Consider the following 15,060-nt stretch of genomic DNA (forward strand, 5'->3'; position numbering starts at 1 on the left):
GGATATAGCAGATCCATTTTTTGCTTATTGTAAGCAACATGCAGATAGGTTAGACAGAAAGTGGAAGAGAAAAAACTACTTGGCTCTACAATCCTATTGTAAAATGTCTTTACAAGAGAGAGAGAAGCAGCTGTCACCAGAAGCACAGGTATGGGATTCGTGCCAAAACTCATGTTTTTCTTTCAAGGTTATAGATTTTAGATCTCTTGTGTGTTTGCCAATGACATGTGAAGTATAATTATGAAATTTGGTTAGTTACCTAGGAAATGGGTTGTTGTTAAGGTAAATGGTGAGTATAGTTTGTGGCTGAATGCATTACTCCTCATCTGGTCAACAGAGCAGCTGTTTATAAAGCATGTTTCCAAATACATTGAAAAATATGGCTTAGAGGAAATTATTCTGTCAGTGCCATATGTTGACCATGTCTCTTTTCAGTCTGTTCTAATGTTCATTTATGCAAAGGATTTGATCAGTTTGCCCATCATTTAAAATGTTTTTCTATGTAAATTAAGTAAATTTATGGAGACTGTTACAGTTATTGAGAAGAGAAACTTTGGCTTAATCGAATTAGTTTCTGACAACTCTGATCATAGAACAGGACAGTTGTTACTAGGGGTAGACCTAGTTTATTGTAACCCAAAAATTAAGAATTATACAGTATATCTTAAGGACCATGGATAGGTATAATTTGCCTTGATTTAGGAAATTCTGCTTATCTTTGCATTCTTTAAGCATGGAAGTAAAAATCATAAGGAGTGTGTTCCATTTCAATGTATTTTAAAATTTGTATTCATTTCTTTCATAGGCAAGGATCAATGCCCGGCTTCAACAATATCGTGCCAAAGCAGAACTAGCTCGATCCACGAGACCCCAGGCCTGGGTTCCGAGGGAAAAATTGCCCAGACCACTCACTAGCAGTGCTTCAGCCATTCGTAAACTGATGCGGAAAGCAGAGCTAATGGGAATTAGTACAGATATCTTCCCAGTGGACAATTCAGATACTAGTTCTAGTGTGGATGGAAGGAGAAAGCATAAGCAACCTGCTCTCACTGCTGATTTTGTGAATTATTATTTTGGTCAGTATAGAGACTAATACATGCACATTTTCGATGAGAACAATTTGCTAATGAAAATATTTGATATGCTGTCAATTTTTAGAAATTTATTAGCCATGCTACGTATATCAAGTAAAAGCATGTTTATTTTCCTAATAAGCTGGGGATTGTTGCAAAATGCTAGGTTCATGTATTTGCGAGCAGTTTTTAAACAATGTAGGTTACTTCATGTGATCATCTTTATGGCTAGCTTCTTCCTTTGTGTATTTTGTATATCAGCTTTTATTTTCTACTAAGTAAAATTGGGTGTTTAATTTAAATAGAGAGAAATATGCGCATGATTCAAATTCAGGAAAATATGGCTGAACAAAAGAATATAAAGGATAAATTAGAGAATGAACAAGAAAAGCTTCATGTGGAATATAATAAGGTAAGTTGGCTACAAAACAAATAACAGTATATGTTATTGATGATTTCTTTTGTGATTTTATAGCATTTCTGTTTATGTTTCATTTTGAAATTCTTCTGGAGTTTTATGTCCTTCCTTACAACTTTTACTCCTCAGTATCTTCATTATCTTTGCTAACACTTACTGAGCACTTTCTATGTGCCAGGCACAATTTTGAGCACTTTACACGTATTAACTCATTTAATCCTCACTTCAGCTTTATAATGTGAGTTATGATTATTGCTCCCACTTTCAGAGGAGGAAACTGAGTCCTAAACAGGTAAAGTAATTTGCCCAGGCTCACGTAGGTAGTCAGGTCATAGAGTTGCGGTTTGAGGCCACGCAGTCTGACTCCATTCCTTATTCCTAACCACTGTATTATATGTACCATATGTACCATAGGACTTCTCTTTCTAAGTTTGTAGAAAACTTAGAAACTTATTATTTTTTGTGTATGTGAGGAAGATTAGCCCTGGGCTAACATCCGTGCCCATCTTCCTCTACTTTATCTGTAGGACGCCTGCCACAGCATGACTCAATAAGTGGTGCGCAGCTCTGCACCCAGGATCCAAATCCGTGAACCCTGGGCCGCCAAAGCAGAGCGTGTGAACCTAACCACTATGCTACCGGGCTGGCCCCTAGAAACTTATTTTTAAATTACTATTTTTATCTTGAATTGTTTTGTAATGTTACTTTTGATTTAAAAAAACACTTCCCAATTTAAATTTCCATTCTACATCTTCATTCTATGATGAGGGAGATCAAAAAGAAGTATCATATAAAAGCAAGATGTGGCTAAAATGTTAGGTAATAAGTAACATGAGCATATAAAACTGGTATTGACTTATTGTTAGATAACGTTTTAAGTGATAAAAAAATTAGTAGGAAGTAAATTTCCAATAATCAGCCACACTGTGGTGAAAAGAGTACTGGTATTAGATTGAGAAAACCTGGGGATTCTTGCTAGTTCTATGATCTTGACCAAGTCACAAAAACCCTATGATCCTTAGTTTTCTCATTCGGAAAATGGGGGAAGTATATCTTGATAAAGTCATAAGGATTAATTAGCATAAGGTGTGTGAAATTATATAGTAAACTATAACAGAATATATAAATGTAGGTATCGTTATTAGTAGTAAAAATGCTAACATAAAACAAAAAGCTTACATTTTGGTGGTGCTGTGTAAATAATTGGATAGCCTTATCTGTCAGTAGTATGGTGACTTGAATGTATTAAAAATATATGGAATGTAAAGATAGACCTTCTTGGATACTTATTGATAAATATTTAAGTTTTACATATTTTACTACATATTTTCATGATTTACTAATTTGAATTATTTACATTGTAGCTATGTGAATCTTTAGAAGAACTACAGAACCTGAATGGAAAACTTCGAAGTGAAGGGCAAGGAATATGGGCCTTACTAGGCAGAATCACAGGGCAGGTTAGTTTCTTTCCAATTGCTATCTCCTTCTGTTCTTGCTCTCTATATGATTTTCAGAGATCAGATCTCTGATAAAACTGTCACTTCACTAACTGAAGAATTCTGTTTGATTAGGGTGAGCTAATCCTCTGGGATAATGATTTCTGCCTGAAACACATCTAGAGCGTTGGAAGCTGCCTACTGAGAACCTGTAGCTTAATTTGGTTGTTTTAACAGCTATCTTGTTTGCAAAATGTTTTCATTTGCTCTAACTGATTGACCTGTCATTTGTGATGAAGCTAAGATTTGAAGTATGAGTTACTCCTACCACATTCTTATTTCCTCTACTTGAGCAGTTTTAGATTCCTTGCTAATTTTTTCTGTCTTGTACTTGTGCTGTATTTAGTTCTTTTTTTTTTGGATGTAAAATTTAAAAGGCAAACTGGGGAGATTCATTTTCATATTGATTTGGTTTTGAGCTATGTAAGAGATGGTTTTTGAACTTTAATGTTATAGTTTTTTCCCTTTAGTAACTATTGTAGTTATGAAAAAAAATTACTTTATCCTTGAACATTTTTAGCCTGTTAATGTTCTTGCTGTTGAAAACAATCATTGCCAAATGGATTTCTTTGAATGCTTTTTTAGTACTGTGTATGTGATACATAAATTAAGAACTCATTCAGATAATTTCAGTTATATTTTTAAAGGATGCTAGAGACTCACAATAGTCCTTAGTGGTCTTATGTATGAAGGAGACTTTTCAAAGAACAGATATTTTTTTATGGTACTTGTTTCAGAGGTTTACAAAGAGTCAAATTCATCATATAATTCATGTAGACATGTTATTTTACTGAAGTAATACATACTGATATGTATTGTGCCGTGCTAGCTTTGAAGCTGCTTCTCATGTGAACAGGATTATGTGGCTTATATTATAATGAATAACATAATTTAAAAGGTGATAATGAGTAGTCGCCTGTGGAGAATTGACCTTTGTTCCTATTGATAGGTTGTTGATGGATTTTTAGAAGATGATGGTGTTTTATATTCTATATTTAGAGAAGTTAATGTTGAGTGCAAGCCTATTATTAGTTTATTTGCCAACCTGGTGTTATCTTTTGCCTGGATTTGCGAGTTTGCCTTATAAGAATCTCCTATTTAGTGTAAAACATTGTCTACCATAAAAGGGCATTTTCACTTACTAAATGACTTTTAATAGAAGTTCACAGATTTTCTTGTGCAAATATAAAATACACAGCATAAGTAGAATTCATTTATACTGCTTGCATGACACTTTTTTCCAGTTGGTTGAACAGACGCCGGTCCACCGGGCCACTGAGAAATGACTTTGATAGATGGTTGCGGTCTGAGAAGCCAGCATACTACAGATTAGTAGAAGCCCAAAGAGAATCTCATTCGCTTTGTGGAGAGTTTGGTCCAATAAGATAATTTTTCTAATTAACCTATGGAGCACCAATGTAGCTGGATGTTGAGGAAAATAAACGGCCTCAATATTCTTTTTGTCAAGTGTACTGTATTTTTTTTTAATGTTCTTAAATGCTCATCCTTGTCGTTCACTTTTTGAAGCTAAAGTAGAAGTTTAATTTTCATGTTTTAGTGTTCTACTGAAAATTGATTAAAGCCTGTAATTATAGGGTTCTAATGGAAGTAACTGAGACAAAAACTCACTTTAATCCTTTTTGCCAGTGTAGCAGCTGGTAAGACATTTTCCCCCAACAATCCTAGCATATTTAGTTGACTTGAGTGGTATATAGAGGAAAATGTTGCTTTAAATTTCTTCTTTAAAACAAAATAAACTGCATTTCTTCAACTCAATAGAAGTTGAATATACCAGCAATTTTGCGAGCACCCAAGGAGAGAAAACCAAGTAAAAAAGAAGGAGGCACACAAAAGACATCTACTCTTCCTGCAGTACTTTATAGGCAAGTAATGAAACTATGACAGATTGATATTGTGTGTTTTTAAACTAATATGTTTTAATAACAAGATGCTTCAGATATTTGAGAATGAATTATGTCCATACCAGAATTTAAGTTAAGTGCATTTGAAGTTCATTTTATTAATATCTGCATCAAAGATGCTTTCCAGGTTGAATGATAGAAGAGATTTTTGCTCATCTTTTGATAATAAGATAAATGACTTTTTGTATCCTTTAAGTAACTGGGGATATGTGTACATAAGCTCCATGGAAATGAACAGTCCTCTTTGGGGAATTGGAAAGTGACTTTAAATAATGTGGATGATTATTTCCTTAAATAATTAAAACAATATATTAGATCAATGGGCATTTATATTTTATTTTACTTGAATGAGTTTTAGAATTTTGCATGTGTTTTTAGGTAGTGAAAACACATACAATCTAAATTATTTCCTTTATACAGTGGTGGATAATAAAGATAAGTTTTAGGTTTGAATCTGTCTACATTTGTTTTTTCTCTCTGCTCAGTTATATTAATTTTGTTTCTGGAAATATTTTTGTTCTTTACTTTTTTTGCTCACTATTTTACAGTGTTCACTGTTACAGTATTCTGACATAGTCAGGACTTCTTTCCATACCTAAATAGGTTAGGCTCTTATTTTTTTCATGTAACTGATTATATTGATTAAGTGAGAAAAGTTTAGAAGATGCTAGTATGTTTATGTACGTAGACACACACAAATGTATACATTCACACACGCACACATATATATGGTTATGTAAATACACAAATATTCTCCCCACCACTTCTTCCTTTCTCAGAAATGGCAGCAATAATAACAATATCAATCTCTGTAATTACTTTCCATTCTTGGTTGGAGGCTCGCTCCATGGATTGTAGTAAATAACTTCCTTGAAATGGGGGAAAAGCCCACTAGTGTCTTAGTGTACAGCCTGAAGACTAGCACATTCTCAGTCCAGCTTTTCTAAACAAATTTGGTTCATTTGGAACCATCAAGCATATCCTTGTGCTTTTAACTTTTATCGCTACAGTTCCTTTTTGTTTCAGAATATATTTTAGGTGATTTTCCTTTTTAACTCTGAGCAACTTTGAGAGACCAAGTACTAGTTGTTGTTAGTGTGTGTGTGTGTGTGTGTGTGTATGTGTGTGTGCTTATGATCTTTTTTTCTAGGGTTATTTTAAAAATCCAAATATCTTGGCTGTTTCTGTACATGGATGGCTCTTTTAGTTCTCAACAACTTTTCCCTCACTCTTTACATTCCCAATATAAATATGCCATAGATTTTCAGGTCATGGTGCTTGTGCTCTCACGAGTGGTTAAGTTGCCTTTTTGCACAAGAAAAGTTAGATTCCTTAAAAACAAAAGTCCAAAATAGCAGTAATGACAATAGTAAAACTCTACGTTCTTTGCAATAAATATTAATTGGTATATTTTTAAACTCAAAGTCTGATTTTGAAAAGAGACTTATTTATATATGTAGCTTATTTACATGTTGAAGGCTCTTTGAAAGGTTTATAATTAATGTTATAAACTGAGTTTTGTTTGTAAAGTAACTTCTTTTGTAGTTTTAGAGAAGTAGAAAATTGGAAAATTCTTTTGTTTTAACAATTTATGTTTCTAGAGAAAAATTGAGCTAATGTTAAATGAGTTTTAAGTGATAATTAAAATTAAGGTAAAGATGATGTTGAAAATAAATATATATGCCCTTCTTTGAAAAGTTTGACTCTACCAATATTTAAATTTATGCTAGATCCAAGCTATTTTTCTATATTCTCAAAAGTATTTAGGACTAATAATTAGTTATTGATATTATAAAAAGATGTGTTATGAAAAAACATTTGATTTCAACAAAAGAAATATTGTTAATCGAGGCAAAATTTTGATATTTAAAAAATATGCTATAAATTAACTTTTTCTATAATAATCATTATTCTAATCCTTTATTTGCTGCCTTTATTCAAAGCTGTGGAATTTGTAAGAAGAACCACGATCAGCATCTTCTTTTATTGTGTGATACCTGTAAACTCCATTACCATCTTGGTTGTCTGGATCCTCCTCTTACAAGGATGCCAAGAAAGACCAAAAACAGTTATTGGTAAGTAAAAGGGAGGGGATTTAGATGTTAGAACTGGTTTGCTCTTAGTTTCAATAGTATAAAATGAAGTGTTATATCATATTGCTTCATAATAAAGTTTTTGGCACATTTAATTGATATTCTTATAAATATTTTTTCTAACTTTATTGAGGTATAATTGACAGTTGAAAATTGTATGTATTTAAGGTGTACAACTTAATGATTTGATATATGTATACATTGAGAAATAATCACCACAATCAAGCTAATTAACATATCCATCACCTCACATAGTTACCATTTTTTTTTTTGTGGTGAGAACACTTTAGACATAAATATTTACTATAGTATTAGATGAATAAAATTTTAACAGTTTTTTTGAGAAATGAATTTTAAGTTACCTGGTATTTTGGTATCTTAGCAATGGATTCTTAAGGCATGAATTCTGTCTAGTGTGTTTATAATTCTCGTTTGCTTTATTATAAGGATTTTTCAAATGCTTTACTTTTGAAATTGAATGAATTTATCAAGAATTTGCATCCACATTTGTGCTTTTATTTGTAATTTAGTATTTTATTTCTATATTAGTGTCACTGAAGGCTTTACTTCTGGTATTTGTCATTTACACTAGTTATATTTAAGTTCAACTTTTCTTTGCAAATCTACAAACATTTGACATATGTTTCTGAATTATTTTTTTCATTAACTTAGGCGTGTTGAATCACTACACATGTTTCATAAAAGTTTATGGTATTTATAATGAGTTTTATCCTTTCCTTAATTTTAGTCCAAGGGAGAAACAGATGTTCAAATTTTAATAGGCTGATTATATAGGAGGAATATAGGACATGGGAAACTTGGGAATGAACATGAGTATTCTTTTTATACAAATTACCTTTCTAGTTTTAGAAAAGAATGAATCCCAGATTCTTAAATGGCAATCTATACAAAAAGTCGTGTGTGTTTCTCAAACATATTAGGCATGTTTTTCTACCTCATTGTTTTATCTCATAAAGCTACCTCTGTTCATTTTATTAGGAAGCTTACATTCTTTCACTGTTTTCACAGAAGGCTTTTTCATAGTATTTTTTTATCAGTTTGTCTTGAGATAGTCATACCGGTCTGCTCTTTTCAAATATAGTGGAGTGTATTTATTTTGGTATTTATGTGCTTTTGAAACCCAGCACATGAATTTAAGAAGAAACTGCTCTAGCTTATTAGAATGCCAGCAGTGTTAATAAGCGTCCTAGGTGGGTTTCTAGATTGAAAGCCAGTTTGGTAGTCTCCAGGGCCAGGGCACTTTGTCATAATCTTGGACATAGAGATGTGCAGTTCTCTCCTTAAATGAGGTTATGAATTTTTCTAATACTGCTCTGCCTGCAGAGTTCTGGTTTCCAGCGTGGGCTAGTTTCTGGAAGAACTTCAGATGAAAGTGCGTAGCCTGGGATGTTTTAGTGAAAGCTCTCTCCAAGCACATAAATTACTTAGTGTCTTATGCATTGGTTGCAATGTTTTAAAGTAAAAGTAGAAGCTAATGTTGCAGCAAAGTGAAGTCTTCAGTATCTTCTAGTGATCAAATTTCCTTTGGCCTCTCAAATCAACTTAGCTAGCGTTGCTTAGCAATTAATTGGGTTTATTAATTTTGGAGTAAATTTTAGAGAATTATTTTTTTCTTTAGTGTATCTCAAATTTGGGAGGCAATTTTTACTTTTTGCTTTTTAACGTTTTCAATTTATTTTTGAAGTTTATTAAAGATAATAAATACTAAAAAATTTCACTCCCTGAATATTTTACTATTATCTATGCTTTGTAGTTTATTTAAGTCTATTTTATATGTATTGTACAAAAACTGTATAATAGTGTGCTGCTGTGCATCTTTTCCCTGTTCTGTGCGTTCTCTCATTGCCATGTTGGTAGCTTGAGAATGTCCATGGTTAGGAGTATTCATACCATGGAAACTGGCAGATGCTACAAATTAGGACTTGCTCCCATAGAGAGCCAGGTGTTAGATATTTAGTAGCATACCACTGCCTAATCTCTGCTATAGTCTCTACTTAGTTCTTCTCAGTCTTTATCTTAGGGAAAGAAGTTCTTTTACTGGATCCTTATCTTGTGACTGAGCGCCAGTTTTTGGCTTAAATTTCTATAAAGCCCACTGGTATATATTTCCGAATGTCTCCAGCTTCTGCTTTTGCTGTCTTTATGCTATTTAAGCCTGTAGTAATACCCTTATTACTATATCCCCCTTATGTTCACTGCCAGCTAGAATTACTATGCAATCTGTTGCTTTACTTGTCAGATACCGAGTTCTGCTTGATAGACTGTTCTAAGCACCTTTTATCCAGCTTTTTCTTCCAGTATCAGCACTGCTTTCATGGAGATACTAGTTCTAGATCTGGATACTTTCTGTTTGGTCCGTCCCACAATAGTTCACTGGGCTTTGCTGGACTGATTTAAGACATGTGACAGGAAAGAAGAGATGGATAAAGATACAGAAGTAATCATTGGTGGAGGAAGTAGGGAAGTTAAATGAGTTCACATTAGATAGGCTCTGACTGTTCAGTGAAATAGAAGTAACCTGTTGAAAAGGGAAGGGCCTGGGATGATGATGGGGACTTGAGAAGAGAGGAGATAGTTTGCAATAGCTATTGTGGAGAAAAATCACAGATAACTGACTTGCTGAGGCTATTTAGCAAGAATGTTCAGTGAATTAGTCTAGTAAGTGTGATTAATTGATTTTTCTGAATAATGCTTAGCTGCCCAGGAGCAGGAAAGAGGAAGACCCAGGAACTTCTTAGGTTGGGTTGGGGTTGGGCAAAGCAGATGAAGAAGAATATTAGATGAATGAGGAGTTTGGAAGGGGATAGAGGAACTAGTGAAGCTATAATCTAGGCTCCATTTTGTTTGTACCTACTCCTGGTGTTTGCAATGTATTTTGTCTCACTTTTAGTTTATCTTGTTGTTTTTTTAAAAATTATTTTATTGAGGTCATTTTGGCTTATAACATTGTGTAAATTTCAGGTGCACATTATTATTTATCAGTTTCTGTATAGGCTGCATCATGTTTACCACCAACAGTCTAGTTTTTATCCGTCACCATACATATGTGCCCCTTTACCCCTTTCGCCCTCCTCTCCACCCACTTCCCTTCTGGTAACCACTCATCTGTTCTCCTTACCCATGTGTTTATCTTCCACATATGAGTGAAATCATACGGTATTGCTTTCTCTGTCTGGCTTATTTTGCTTAGCGTAATACCCTCAGAGTCCATCCATGTTGCCACAAATGGCACTATTTTGTCTTTTTATGACTGAGTAGTATTCCATTGTATATATATACCACATCTTCTTTATCCATTCATCCATTGATGGGCACTTGGGTTGCTTCCATGTCTTGGCTATTGTGAATAATGCTTCGATAAGCATAGGGATGCATAAACCTCTTGGAGTTGTTGCTTTCATGTTCTTTGGAACAATACCCAGTAGTGGGATAGCTGGATCATATGGTATTTCTATTTTTAATTTTTTTGAGAAATCTCCATACTGTTTTCCATAGTGGCTACACCAGTTTGCATTCCCACCAGCAGTGTATGAGGGTTCCCTTTTCTCCACATTCTCTTCAACACTTGTTATTTCTTGTCTTGTTAATTATAGCCATTCTGACCTGTGTGAGGTAAAAAATCTCATTGTAGTTTTGATTTGCATTTCCCTGATAATTATTGATGTTGAACATCTGTTCATGTGCCTGTTGGCCATCTGTGTATCTTCTTTGGAAAAATGTCTGTTCATATCCTCTGCCCATTTTTTGATCAGGTTGTTTGTTTTTTTGTTGTTGAGTTGTATGAGTTCTTTATATATTTTGGAAATTAACGCCTTGTCGGATATGATTTGCAAATATTTTCTCCCAGTTGGTTGGTTTGTTTTTTAAAATATATAATCTTGCTCACTGCCTTACATTCTTTTTAAGACTAGTCTAGTAAGGTACAAATAAATAATAAGAGCTTGATTTATTAGAGTAGCTCAAATAGTAAATACTTCTTTTAATTTTAGAGTACTAATCTTATGTTTCCACCACCCATCTGATCAGAATTTGTCTTGCCTTTCTTAATTATTTAAAGAATATTGTAAAGAGTATTATTTGACAGAGAATTGAGTAGTATTATTATATCCTTTTATTCTCTGGATATACCTGTTTTTTTCTTTTAAGATGGAAAGAAAATATATAACACAAACTCTTCTATGAAGAATTTACAGAAAGTTTTTCCCCGTTTTTTTTGATAATTTATCCTTCCCTTTCTCCAGTAACTCTTTTTTTAAATTCAGATGTAATTGACATATAACATTGTATTAAAGATGTACAACATAATGATTTGATATACGTATATATTGTGAAATGATTACCACAGTAAGTCTAGGTAACATCTATCACACATAGTTATAAATTTTTTTCTTATGATGAGAACTTTTTAAGATCTAGTCGCTTAGCAACTTTCAAATATACAATACAGTGTTGTTAACTATAGTCACCATGCTGTACATTACATCCCTAGGACTTATTTATCTTATAACTGGAAGTTTGTACTTTTTGACCACCTTTACCCATTTCGCCCCTGCCCCTGACCCTCTGCCTCTGGCAACCACCCATCTGTTCTCTGTATCTATGAGTTTTTTATATTTACTATTCCACATATAAGTGAATCATACAGTATTTCCCCTTAATTTATTCATTTAGCATAATGCCCTCAAGGTCCGTCCATGTTATTGCAAATGGCAAGATTTCGTTTTTTTTAATGGCCGAATAATATTCCGTTGTATGTATATATGCACCACATTTTCTTTATGCATTTATCCGTCAATGGACGCAGATTGTTTCCATGACTTGGCTGTTGTAAATAATGCTGCAGTGAACATGGGAGTGCAGATATCTTTTCAAAATAGTAATTTTGTTTCCTTTGGATATATACCCAGAAGGAATTGCTGGATCATATGGTAATTCTATTTTTAATTTTCTGGGGGAATCTTCATACTGTTTTCCTTATTGGCTGCACCAATTTACATTCCCACTAACAATGTATAAGGGTTCCCTTTTCTCCACATCCTCTCCAACACTTGTTATCTCTTGTCTTTCTGATGACATCTATTCTAACAGGTTTGAGGTGGTTTTATTGTGGTTTTCGTTTATATTTCCCTGGTGAAGTTTTATATAGGCACCTGTGAAGATTTTCCTCTAAAAAGAGGGGAAAGCACGGGAAAAGGCTTAGATATAAGAAAAAAACTATGGTGTGGAATCTTTGAAGGTTGAAAGAGGTAATTTGGAAAGGAGAAAAAAGAAAAAGAATTAAATATAATATTTGGGAAATAGAGGGTTACTGGATTTATTACGTTTAAACATTCATAGAATCCTTTTTCTTTGACTTATGCAAATAAAATTCTCTATAAATTAAATTAGTATACTTCCTTATCTTAGCATTATTGTACAATAAAATTATTTTTCTTTAGTAATTAAGATTTTTAAAACCCCCTTGGGTAATCATTCTGAACATACCTTGTAGTGTATAGTACCGGAGATGAAGGAAGTTATAGCAAATTGAGAAAAATCTCTTGGTATTTCAGTATGAAGGTTGTTCTTTTGTATAAATTCTTGACATAAATTTTTATTATTTATACTTTAAAATCCATTTTTACGTAATTGAATGTTTTCATTACTTAAGGTTATCTTTAGTATTATGAATGGGAATTATAAATTATAGGATTCTTTTCCTTAGTAGAATATATATTAAGTAAAAGTATACAGGATTAAGGTGAGGTTAGCTAAATTCATGGATAATGGCAGCTTAGTGGGTTATTAAAAGAAGCCAGGTATGTGTTTTGACATTATGAAGGATAATCATGACTTTCCCCCCCAAATATTGTTTAATTTCATTGAATTAGACAGGCATGGCTTTATCCTAGGTTATTATTTCTTAGGAACTTGTGTAATGATTAATGTAGCAGAGGTGCTTTTTCATATCTTAAAGGATATTTATAAGATGGAGACCAAAATGTTTAATAGATTGTTGAAAAGGTTGCAAGTAGGGTGTCCGTCTGTGTTGACTCCGTGTACTGCAAGTGCCCTGTGGCAGTTATCTTGAGATAGGAATAGATAAATTTCTGCGTTGGCAGTTACATTTTGTTTTGATTTTCTGAGTTCTTCAATGTTTTATGTATTTGGGGCATAACATTTCTATTATCTGAGTGCTCTAAAGCAAGTTTCTATGTCACCTAAATGTATTTTCGTGGGGATGAAAATGAGCATGAGAAGTTAGAGAATGTCCTGACAAGGGATATAGTTACAAAATGAGAAACGAAGGGGGAAATAATTCATTACAAAAAAAACAAAAAACAAAACAATGATTCATCCTAAAAAGGTACTTGTTTCTATATCCCAGAAATTCATGTGTGTTAAAAGTGAATTGGAACTGTCTGAGAAACTGACTGCATTTCACTTCAAGTGGTAGAAATGATCACTTAGTGTTAAGATTACATGCTGTAAAGGCAAGGAACTGATTCTTTTATGTGATATGATTTGATATCTTTCTATAGGCGTTTCCGTTTTGATGGTTGTTGTGTTTATTATTATTTGCTAGTAATATCTAACATTTGTGGGGTTTTCTCAATTTAAGACTTCCAATAGATTATTTCAAAATATACTTATTTCAATTAGAAGGATCCGTCAGGTGTTCACTTCTCATACCAGCCTTTACCTTTTCACATGGGACAAAACAGGAGCAATTTAGTGTATTATACTTTAGCTGTATTTTTATTTTGATGGTAATCTATGAATCGAAGGAATAAAAGCTTGGTTGTTCTGGCAGTAGACATGTAAAAATTTTTAAGTACCACATGATAAATTGCTCCCTTTTTTTTCCTCTTACTGGCCAATTTTTTTAGTGTTAACATTTTCATTCAACAATTTTACTTAAATAAATTTAACATATTAAAATTAATACCTTAAATATTAATTTGCATTTTAGCAATTAATGTATTTGTATTAGCAACACAAATGGTACTTTGTATTTAACGCTGTTATTGGAGTTCAAAATTTAAAGCTGTTACTTTTTAAAAATAAGAATTACTTTGATATTAAGTTTATTAATGAGTGAGTGATGTGAATTTTGATGGAGCATGAATTCAAATGGTAAGAGATCTTGGAAAATACTTAAGAGAATTATAAGTTGCATTCAAGAATGGTACTGATATAAACACGTATGTAAACTAAATATCAGATATAGTTTTATGCATTATAACCATTTTTATAAAGAAAATACTATAAATTAGACTTTCAGAGAATTACTTTCTGATCATTCTTTTAAATTTGAAGAAAATATGTGAAAAAAAATTTACTTCTAACAACTTGTTATGAATTTTTGAAATGGGTGTTTTTAAATGGCAATATAAAGATTTCCGACAGTCATTGTGTAGACTCCTCCTGTCCAGATGTTAGCCATTAGCCATGTGTGGCTATTTGAATTTAAGTTAATTAAAATTTAAATTTAAAAATCAGTTCTTCAGTCACATTAGCCACATTACAAGTATTCAATGGCTATATAAGGTCTACTGTATTGGACAGTGGAGATATCGATAATTCTAACATCATGTAAAGTTCTATTGGACAGCATTGGTCTAGATTGAAGTGTCAGTTTTAATAATGTCTTAAAATTTGAAAAAACATATTAGTAATATTTTTATTGTGGCAAAATACATATGACATAAAATTTGTCCTCTCAATCACTTTTAAGTAGTATAGTTCAGGGGTATTAAATACATTAATAGCGTACAGCCATCACCACCATCCATCTCTATAGCGTTTTTCATCTTGTAAAATTGAAACTCTGTACCCATTAAACAATAACTCCTCATGCCTCCCTCCCTCCCTCCGGCCCCTGGCAACCACCGTTCTACTTTCTGTCTCTATGATTTTGACTATTCTTAAGTACTTCATGTAAATGGAATCATGCAGTATTTGTCTTTCTGTGACTGGTTTATTTCACTCAGCATAATGTCCTCAAGGTTCATCCATGTTGTAGCATATTGCAGAATTTCCTTCTTTCTTAAA

The 15,060-nt window shown here is 32.8% G+C and overlaps 1 protein-coding gene across 6 annotated transcripts in view; it reads left to right on the forward strand.

Annotated features, from left to right (window-relative positions):
* The window catches only part of PHF14 (PHD finger protein 14), a 187,244-nt gene that overhangs the window by 49,799 nt on the left and 122,385 nt on the right, over positions 1 to 15,060 (forward strand). For all 6 annotated transcript variants that reach the window (XM_058526320.1, XM_058526329.1, XM_058526338.1 and 3 more), the window contains exons 8-13: positions 2 to 148; positions 806 to 1,076; positions 1,379 to 1,485; positions 2,856 to 2,951; positions 4,770 to 4,873; positions 6,856 to 6,987. In XM_058526320.1, coding sequence (XP_058382303.1) covers positions 2 to 148; positions 806 to 1,076; positions 1,379 to 1,485; positions 2,856 to 2,951; positions 4,770 to 4,873; positions 6,856 to 6,987 — 857 coding nt within the window. The remainder of the gene's footprint in view (position 1; positions 149 to 805; positions 1,077 to 1,378; positions 1,486 to 2,855; positions 2,952 to 4,769; positions 4,874 to 6,855; positions 6,988 to 15,060) is intronic.

This window comes from Diceros bicornis, chromosome 3 (genome assembly GCF_020826845.1).
Source record: "Diceros bicornis minor isolate mBicDic1 chromosome 3, mDicBic1.mat.cur, whole genome shotgun sequence".
In the NCBI taxonomy this organism is placed as follows: Eukaryota; Metazoa; Chordata; class Mammalia; order Perissodactyla; family Rhinocerotidae; genus Diceros; species Diceros bicornis.